This window comes from Esox lucius, chromosome 20, assembly GCF_011004845.1.
Source record: "Esox lucius isolate fEsoLuc1 chromosome 20, fEsoLuc1.pri, whole genome shotgun sequence".
Lineage (NCBI taxonomy): Eukaryota > Metazoa > Chordata > Actinopteri > Esociformes > Esocidae > Esox > Esox lucius.
The window spans coordinates 15716018-15726416 of NC_047588.1; the positions used below are offsets into that span (position 1 = coordinate 15716018).

General features: G+C 41.4%; 1 protein-coding gene across 5 annotated transcripts in view; it reads left to right on the forward strand.

Moving 5' to 3' along the window:
• Window positions 1-7896, forward strand: part of sema6e (sema domain, transmembrane domain (TM), and cytoplasmic domain, (semaphorin) 6E) — a 145392-nt gene extending 137496 nt beyond the window's left edge. For all 5 annotated transcript variants that reach the window (XM_010904159.3, XM_010904163.3, XM_010904164.3 and 2 more), the window contains one exon: window positions 6012-7896. In XM_010904159.3, coding sequence (XP_010902461.1) covers window positions 6012-7363 — 1352 coding nt within the window. In that variant the 3' untranslated portion in view covers window positions 7364-7896. The remainder of the gene's footprint in view (window positions 1-6011) is intronic.
• Window positions 7897-10399: the final 2503 nt, after the last annotated feature.

Genomic DNA, 10399 nt, shown 5'->3' on the forward strand with positions numbered 1-10399 from the left:
AAAGTAACATCAGCACAAGAACTGTGCGTCGGGAGCTTCACGAAATGGGTTTCCATGGCCGAGCAGCTGTACGCCAGCCTCACGTCAACATGTGCAATACCAACTGCCGGCTGGAGTGTAAAGCACGCTGCCACTGGAAACGTGTTATCTGGAGTGATTAATCGCACTTCACTATCTGGCAGTCAGATTGTTGAATCTGGGTGTGGCGGATGCCAGAAGAGAGCTACCAACCGGAATGCATAGTGCCTATAGAAAAGTTCAGTGGAGGAGGGATAATTATCTGGGGTTGTTTTTCAGGGTTTGGGCTGGGTCCCTTAGTTCCAGTGAAGGGGGCTTCATCTTAATGCTATAGGATACAATTATTTTTTTCAACAATTGGGTGCTTCCAACTTTGTGGCAACACTTTGGGAAAGGCCCTTTCCTGTTCCAGCGCGACAGTGCCCCTGTGCGCAACGCGGGGTCTGTAAAGACATGGTTCGAGAGGTTGGTGAGGTGGAACTCTAGTGGCCACATAGTTTTGGCCACATAGTGCAAGTAGCCATCTACATTCATTATTTCCACATGCTAACTCAATAAAGGTTTACCGTGTACAAATTAACTTTTCTGCTGTTATTTTACCAGGTAGGTATGCCAAGAACATGTTTTTGTTTGCTGTAATGACCTGTGATCATTTTGGGTTAACTGTCTCTGGGACAGAGTAACATCATGTATTCCCCTTGTCTAGTATGGGATTGGAACCAGAGATCTTTCATTTTCTGGATGCACACTTGACCACTGGCTGCCGTCCACATGAAATCCACAAACAAATCAGTTGATGGCCAGCTTATTCTAAATGCTTGATTCTCAAGACAATCCATTTGTCGACACTGGTTCTATGGGGCAGAAGAAAATAAAATAAAAACAAAGCTTGACTCTGATTAACTATTAAGATGCTTAAATTGACAATTTTAGAGCTTGCATTTATATGATTTATTGATTAAACATCTCCTTTAGTTTTTTTCTGATTCATTTAATTTGGTTGTATTAGTTTGTTTTGGAGCCATTTTGTCACCTGCTGAAATAACACTTTACACTCCTGAAATTAGATATTCTTAACACTGTCTCAACCCATCCCCAATTAGCGAAATGCAGAACAGACTCTAGGTTGCATATAGCTTTAGCTTGGTTACATAATTCACAGCCTTGTCTATTTTTATCAAATGGATGTAATCGCTCAGTGTTTCTCTCATGTGTTGCTATGAGAGGGTAAAGTGAGGGCCTTCTACGTACCACAACACAGCTGTTTCTGAGAGTGAGGCTTCAAAACCCACCAGGCTGACAATCTGCCACTCATTCTGACACGTCTATCTCTCTCTCAATCATCTTCTCCCTGCCTCCCCCTTACAATCTGCTCCATGCACATTCTTTCTTTCTCACCGCTCAATTTCTGTCACTTTTTTGTCCCCAGCTTTCTGCGCCATTCTATTTTATTATGTGCTCTCGTTCCCTTGCTCGCTCGTCTCAGTCTTATTATTATTATTTTCTCTCCTCCATTCCCTGGCAGTTTCTCAGTGAACTTCTATTGTCTCCCTCTACTGTATGTCTCTTTTGTCTCTCACTCTTCAGCATGAACACTTACAAATGTGTCTCCCCCTCCATCACCAGCACCTTTCTGTCACAGTTTTTCTCTTCCTCTCCTCTTGTCGTCCCTATGTATGTATATGTATGTGTGTGTTCGTGTATAAATGTATGTGCTGTGTACATCTGAGAGGCCTTAATGTGCGTGTCCTTTTTCTTCACACATTATGGTTATATTAAAACTCTCTTCGCCATGATGAACCCACACTTTGGCTAATGATATACTGTGACAGCTGTAAGAAATAGATGTACCATCAGTTATTAAAGATATTTAAACAATTAAAGATTATCCTGTGGCATATATGGCTATATTTAGAACGCCTTTCTTTTAATAACATAAATGCAACTCTTAACACTACATAAATGCAGAAAATAGTTAAACTTTGAATTTAAAAAAATTATAGCTCTCACATTTGTTGTTTCACGTCTTACAATATTGGATTATACAATATATTTTAACCTTTAACTACAAATCATTAGGTGAATTCAGATGTTTTAAGCTAATTTAAAGGGAAACACTAAGGTTTTTATAGCGTTCGTAGGTGAATTATGAAAACTTATGTCACATTGGTCAAAAAAGTGAAATAATTAGTGGGTGCTTGACATATAGTACGCAAATATTGATTTCCAGTTTTAAAACATTTAAAAACAAATGCATGTAAGAACAAGAAAAGGAACCAGGCAAGCCTAATTCAGCCAGCCCACGATTAGAAAGAATGAATGTTTTTGCCCTCACTGGATTCAAACCAGCGTTTCCTAGGTGTCAGGCTGTGTCTTCAAGCACTACACCACTAAGCTGCCCTATATGTGTGTAGAGTGTTCTGCATTGTTAAACCAATAAGTCGAAACTCCGCGGTTCTCGAATCTAGTTCCCTACATTAGCTCACATCCAAACCAACAACAGGGTTGAAACATTCAACACGTTAAATTAGAAAAAGTCAATTGAACTCCGGTGGCCCACATGGCAGTCCACCTCTCTAACCACTATGCTGTTTAATGGCTGGTCGGTCGTAACTGTGCATAGATAGTCTAACAAGTTTCCATAAATGTTGGGACACTGTGTAAAATGGATATTAAAACGATGCAGGGATTAGCAAAACGTGTAAGCCATATATTCAATCGAAAATTTTACATAGACCACATATCAATTGTTGAAACTGAGAAATGTCATTGTTTCTTGGAAAATGTCCTCTATGAATTAAATTCATAGATTCATGAAAAAAATTATAATCTGGGACAGAGGCACCAAAAGACTGGAAACGTTGTGTAATGCAAAAAAACTAAACCTGGTGGAACATCACACCACACAACTAAAGGTCAATTGGCAACAGGTCAGTAACATGATTGAGTATTAAAAGATCACTCCAGACAGGATGGGCCAGTCAGAAGTGAGGATAGAGAGGAGTTCACCACTCCGTAAAAACAAAGGAGACCCCGAAATGTTCAACAGCTGTAATCCTATATCAAGCTAGAAAGGGACAGGATTCCACATTCAAAACTATCGCAATTGGTCTCCTCGTTTCCCAAGCGCTTATGGAGTGTTGTTAAAAAACAGAGGTGATGCAACACAATGGTTTACGTTTTTGGCACGTGTTGTTGAAAACATATTCTAAAGGTGCCTATATTGTTCAAAGACAACAAAAAATCTCAGTTTGAACAATCGATATGTTGTCTTGGGGCTCTTTTCCATTGCACGTGGATGTACATGACTTGCACGTCGTTGCATTCTGTTTTTATTTACATTTTACGGAGCGTCACAACTTTTTTGGAAATGGGGTTGTAAATGACTTCTATGTAAAGCTCGCGAGCATTCCATGATTAGTATTTTCAGGGGTGTTACATGTATTTGATATATGCATTAATGCTTCCAAAACAGGTGCACTGCATTTGTACACCTGAGGGACAGCGCAGATCTTGCCTGTCCCAATATCCACTAAAACCCTGAGGCCACTAAGGGAATAATTCCGGTTTAAAGCAATGTACTTTGCCTTGTGTTATCGGTCAGCATCATTTTGTTTGTTCTCTGTGTCTTGTTTTGTCTCTACGCTGTGTTTTTTCTGTTTGTTTTTAATCATTGAACTTAAACTGTGTGTGTAAACGTATATGCAGGGCCCAGCTGTAAAAGGACCTTGGTCTCAGTCTGTGTTTCTTGTTGAATTAAAGGTTTAGTAAGTGCATTTGTAAACAGTAAATAACTGGAGGTATCAAACAGATTGTAGTATCAGACAGGGCTGAGAGATACTTCAACAAATAACATGGCTGCCACAAATCAAAAACCAGACATGATGCAAAATGACTGTTGTAAATCATCAAATGTACCAGTTCGAAAGGTTTGACAAGCTATGATGTATACAATTAAATTCAGTTGAAAACCAATCTTAGATAAACCACTGCCAAGGCACCGGGTCAACAGTGAACTCCTGAAGTATGTTGACAGTGACACATATAATTCTCTGCCCTGTATTTCAGTACTTTGGATTTGAAAAGAATCCGCTTTATTTGAGGTATTATTGTTATTATTGAGGTATCAGATCAAACCTTTTGGAATGAATACATTTTTTGTACATAGTATATTTTACGGTAACTATAAATTTGCACAACTGCCTACACAGCTGTTTGTTAGGTGGCAGATGGGTTAGTTTGCATGGTTTGTGCAAATGCACTTAAGAGCTGTTCTTCATTCACAAAATGAGGACCAAGAGTAATGAGAGTGTAGTAGTGCAATGAGCGTTAGCCCCAGCTACTCTTGGCCTGCTATGCCTCCTGTGGGCCATCTAGCATCACACCAGTCGTGATTCAGTGGGTGTTCATTTCACTGTGGCCGCGCCACCATATGTCATGCATATGGCTCCACTGAGTCATCTGTCTCAACCTCAAACCTGTTGTGACAGGTTGTGTGTGGGGTTAGAGACCTGTGTACCTCCATTGTGCATTTCCCCACTGTGGCGTTTGACTCACAGCTTCTTGGCCATGTGGAACCCTTCAGTAGTCATAGAGGGGGTCCCCGGGGATCCTGGTCTGGGGGCCCAGATGAGTCACTGGAGCCACGGAGAGGCTGTCATAGGCATCCATGCACATAAAACTCCACGCTACTGCCACACTGGCTCAAATCACTCTGATGAGTCTGTAGGACAGATAGGACAGAGTAAACACAGCTGTCCCAATGCCATAAAAATACAATGGATATAGAACTACAATAGACATAATTCCATTATTCAAAGCAGCACATGAAACTTATTCTGGTTTATTCAGGTTTCTCCCTAATGTAAAGCAAAGGGTACAATGGGAAGTGATTGAGAGTGTTTCGGTGCTCTAAAAAACATAATTTCTTCTTTAACTTTGTGGCCTACATATAACTTTCTATCAATGTTAGGCAAAAAGACGTGTCGGCAGCTTGTTTGATGCTAATTCTGCCCCATCCTCTCTTGATATGCATTAAGAACCTGTCAAAGGACAACTGTAATAATGACAATAGGCAAAAGTAGTTATCTTTCTACCACTGCACTGTTAAGAAAAATACATCAATATCTTCACCTTCTACATCAGCACCATAATGTCTAAAGATGGAACTACCTGTCCTTGCTCATTACTGACTAACCTGAGCTCTCATTTTGAGATGAAATTAGCCCACTTGGAACACCTGCATTTGCCCTCCCGTTGAGGCCCAATTCCCTTCCTGAGACTAATCAATTCACAGAGACTGTCATTAAGACTGGAGAAGGGCCTGACACCACAGATGGTAGCAGCCTTTATAAATGAGTTTGCAGCAGCCTTTGTAAATTAGTTTTGATTGCAAGAGAGGTGGCAAATATTACTCCTCCTGTTGAATCTCAAATGCTATTAGGCAAATAATGGCAGGGTCATGTCATCCAATGACATTTTCATGCAGTTTGTAACAACAACCTTGAGATATTAAGGCTTAGTGGTGGAATTTCATAATTTCCCAAATGACCAAGAATGATTTATTTTATGTGTTGGTTGGTTGAGTCTGTTATTTCTGGCAAGTTCATGGAGCCAGGGGTCTCTAGCCTAGATCCACTGGAAAGCCCAGCCGTTGTGTATGATGCCAGACTCCTGCCAGTGGCCTATCAATATTTAAAGCGCAAGCTCATTTTAGTAGTTTAGTTTTTTTTAGTTACAATGGAGATCTTGCCCTCAGCCATTCTTTGCAGTTGCAGACAAAAGCTGAGGTCTTGGCTTTATAGACTCATTAACAGAGATGGAGACCAGCCTAGAGACTAGTATCAATACCTCTACCATGCTGCTTCCTACAAACCAGAGCTGTGTAAACATGCCGATTCTGCCTGCTTCAGCTTCATTAGCTTCAGAAATCTTCTTGGACTCGTTTTATCAACATAAATCCCATTTTATTCTCTCTTTCTATTTCCATGAAGGTGTACGACGGCCTCCTGAGATTGAAAAGACCAACCACAGTGTTCACTACACCTTGCTGATCGCCTGTGTGCTGGTGGCCTTCATCTTAGGGGCTTTCCTCTCAGGATTCCTGGTCTCCTGCTACTGCAACCACACTGGACACAAGACCAAGCGACTGGCCAAGGACCCAGAGGCACCGATCCCTCATGCCCTGTCCCTACGTAGCCTGGCCAAACTCAACGGCCTACTGGACAGCCAAAACAAGGAGGATAAGATGGAGGTATCCTCACCCAAGCTCTACAACTCCTTTTTCCAGAACGGGAAGGAGCATCATCAAGTAGCACCCAGACATAATGGTGGTCACCACTCAGGAATGACCATGGGAGACCTGGTCCACCCTCATCACCTACACCACTCGTCTGAGCTCTCAGGTCTGCCCACCCCAGACTCCACCCCTGAACTGCCCATCAAGAGTATGAAGGCTTTCAAGAACCAGTGGGAGAAGAACCAGAACTGCAACAATGCCAAGGAGCCCAAGTCTCACAATGTGGGCCACGGGTCCAGGCCCAGCTCTGGTCTTCTTCATCAACAGATCTACCCCTACTCTCACAGCTTCTCCAGTGGCCAAGCTCTGGCCAATGGGCATGGTCTTGTTGGTGGGCACCAGCACCTGGAGGAGCGTAAGATCCACAATGCAGAGCGCATGTTTTCCCAGCAGCCATACCCCTGCTACCCGCAGAAGGTGATGGAGGTAACGTCGCTGGACGAGCTCCTTAAGCACATCCACGAGGCCAACGCTAGCAAGAACGGCCAGGTCATGACCTCATCCGGCTTGTTAGCCAGCGGCGGCGGTCAACTAGCCATCACCAACCGTGTTAAGCCGCACATCCCCGAGACAGAATCAGCGCCCTACTACAGCTCATCCACCCTGCCCCGTGACAGCCTGACCCGCCGCATGGATGTACCTCCGGACATGCCCCCTCACCACCAGTCCACCCTGGAGCGGAGGCACTCCTCCCAGAGGCACTCGCTGATCGCCGCTGCCACCAAGATGGCCAGCGGAGGGGGCGGCGGAAGCATGGTCCATCGGCAGCCAAGCTTCAGCCAGCGTAACAGCCACCAACCCCCACCCATGCTGGCCCGGATGAACTCCACTGGCAGCACCTGTGAGATCCATTACCCGCTCATCCCCAATGGATACCTGACACGCCAGCATAGCTACAACGGAGAGCAGCAAGAGGACAGCGGAGCGTACCTCCACCGGGGGGCCATAGTCCGCCGGACCGCCTCTATCAAACCCGACGCCCCTCCGAAACCCCTCTTCATCCCTGCCTCTTCTCCCGTCAGCCAACAAGGAAAGTTCAACTACTAAGGAGAAAAAGCATAGGAGGAAATGGAGAACATGGCAAAATAGTGACTGTGCCTCATCCTCTCCTCTCAAAAAGCTATCCAGGATTCAGGCAATGGGCAAAATGTGAAAGACCATGAATATTTATGCCCTGAATTATGTGGGAGACATCTTTGCTGTCGACAAACCTCAAACAAACTTGGTATTACCCCTTTTTGTCCGATTAATATCTTTGTACCATATTGGTATTGCTCAGCTACTTGCTTATAGAAAGGCGAGGGACTGGGATTTGGTAAAACACGACCACCTTATTTTAGGCTGCCAATGTCCTCAGTGTGGATTTAAAATGCAACATAGTTATAAAAAGGGTTTGGCGTCAAGCATTGGACATATTAAGACTTGATGCCAGAGCCACTTGTGATGCCTAAGAACATTGCTTTTGCTTCCCTTTTCTGATGTAGTATTGAAAAACAGTCTGATCCCCATAACGTGTTTATATATATATGTGTATATATATGCATGTGTGTGTATATATATGTGTGTTCATATTTACACCGTATATGTATACATATATACAGTAGTACATATGTAGTATATGTATACATATATACAGTAGTACATATGTAGTATATGTATACATATATACAGTAGTACATATGTAGTATATGTACCAGTGGAGCATCATCAACAAAAGGACTTAAATGGTAGCTCTTTTTGCCTTATTTTGAAACTGAACTCATATATATGTTAAGTTGGTGTATGGCATTTCAAAGATCAGTTCCCCAGATTAGGCCAGACCCTTTCTCTTTCCCTGTTTCCACATAGTTAGTGTGTGGACTTGTAGCCCAGATTTGGAGTAATTAAAAATGCATGCATCGTATTAACACGTTCATGATGAATTAACTACTCATATTTAAATAGAGAATCAAAATGGTGGATGTTGCAGGAGGAAGAACGTTTCTCAAATTACCTGTGTTAGGTGTTAATGATTTGGCCAAAAAAAGACAACCCTTCTATCTCCGCTATGTCCTGAGGAACAGATAAAAGCCTTAATACAGCTATTATATAAAAAAGAAATAAGAACTATAACAATTCTTTAAGAATGTTTTTTTTATCACTTGGTGCTTAGTGGATCTTCTTGAATGATAATACAAATGTAACATAAATCATGACCCAAAGAGGACCAACCACTCAACCCCCAAAGAATCCAGATCAAACAGGATCAAATACAGATCATGCCATCCCCAGAAAACACTCTCAACATGGTAGATACTGCCATTGTTATAATGATGAACTTTTTGGCTATTGGTTGTAAATAAAGGAATAATACTAGCCAAATTGTAATTGTATGTGTAAATGTGTGCCTTATTTATAGTATGTGATATATGGAGTAGGGTTAAAATGCAAGACACTCATATGCTTTATATATATATATATATATATATATATATATATATATATATATATATATATATATATATATATATATATATATATATATATATATATATGTGTGTATATATATATATATGTGTGTATATGTATGTATGTTCTTTTGTCATCTTCATGTGTCATATCTATTGTAGATGTGTATTTCTAACTGGGGCTTTTGATATCCCTGAACTGTGAGCCTGCCAGCACTGGCATAGTAACTCCCACAGCTTGAGGCTTCAAATGTCTGTTTTCACTGGGTTTGCTTTTTTCCTGATTCCTCACTGTACATTGTTTTTATAGCATAGCTGGCTACACAATAGATTAAAGGGGTGGACATCAGTCCCTTAAATGCTAACATTAATCAATCTCTCTAATACTCCAATAACTCCCATGGTTTCAATCTGAACATCACAGGTTGCGGAAATGATCATAAGGGTGAGATTTAGCATTTTGTGTCTGATCCATTGGTAATTGCTTTAGATAGAAATGGTGAAATGGACTCACTGATAGGATTAACGTACCCCAGAAGGAACCAGAAGCATCGGCACCATCCATGTCCTTAAATCAATGTTCAGACCAATGGGAAGATGCCCTGGGGCACCTGTGGGTTAGAGCGGAGGCTTTTGTATCACTCCCTTTGGATCTCTCTTTCTGGCAAGGGCATTCTGGGCATGGGTTGGCTGGATTCATGGTCAATTCTTCAAAAGGAAAACAAAATATTTCACTGTATCTAAAAATATTAAGGCCTAAAATCCTAAAGCTGGTCTGACCTGAACATGACCATTCACATTTGAATACCTGGGCTAACTAAATTGAGTATATGAGCCCATCCTACAACAATAGTTACTGATGGTTACGTTGTGTTTTAGGAAAGGTTGTAGTTTGCATATAGCACATGCATAAGAAGAATCCTTACAGAACAAATGGATCATTCATATTACACATAAAAAAAGAACATTTACTTTCAATGTGAGCATTTCTTAACAGAGGACTAGGCAACTCCAGTACTTGGTAAGTTGAGGTGTAGTTTCTTTAAGTTTGCATTGAGATTGAATGGCAAAGGAAATTGTCTATTTTACTTTTAACAGCTCTCAGTATTGGAATTATCCTTACTTGCACAGTGTATACATTATTTTGTGGGAGTTCTTATTGATTCAGTAATATGTTTACTTTCTCTTGGCTGAAGCTATTGGGCTCCTACAAATTTGGTCTCCCAATATCATTGTATGTCTCTTATAATAGAAATAAATGAAAATAATTTGCAACTGTTTCACTGACTGATGTGTTTCACTCTCTATATTGTCACATAGAAGTTACCTGCATTTTATAGTGCAAGCATTTCACAACTTTATAAATAATGGCCAAGTGCGCAAATGTGTTGTGACCTGAGACTGACATTTCGGCCATATGCTCCTCCATGTTAATGAGGTGCAATAATGCTTAGCCTGAAAATGCATGACTTTGGCTCTTCTTGACAAGCCTGTATTGATTAACTTCTATCATTTCCTCAGTGCTTATTAGGTCATCAGAACCGAAGCAGGGGGGAAGAGTGGTTGGGGAAGGGTGGAGAAATACATGACTGTGACCTAGCATAGCGTACAACTGACCTAGCCCAGCGTACAACTG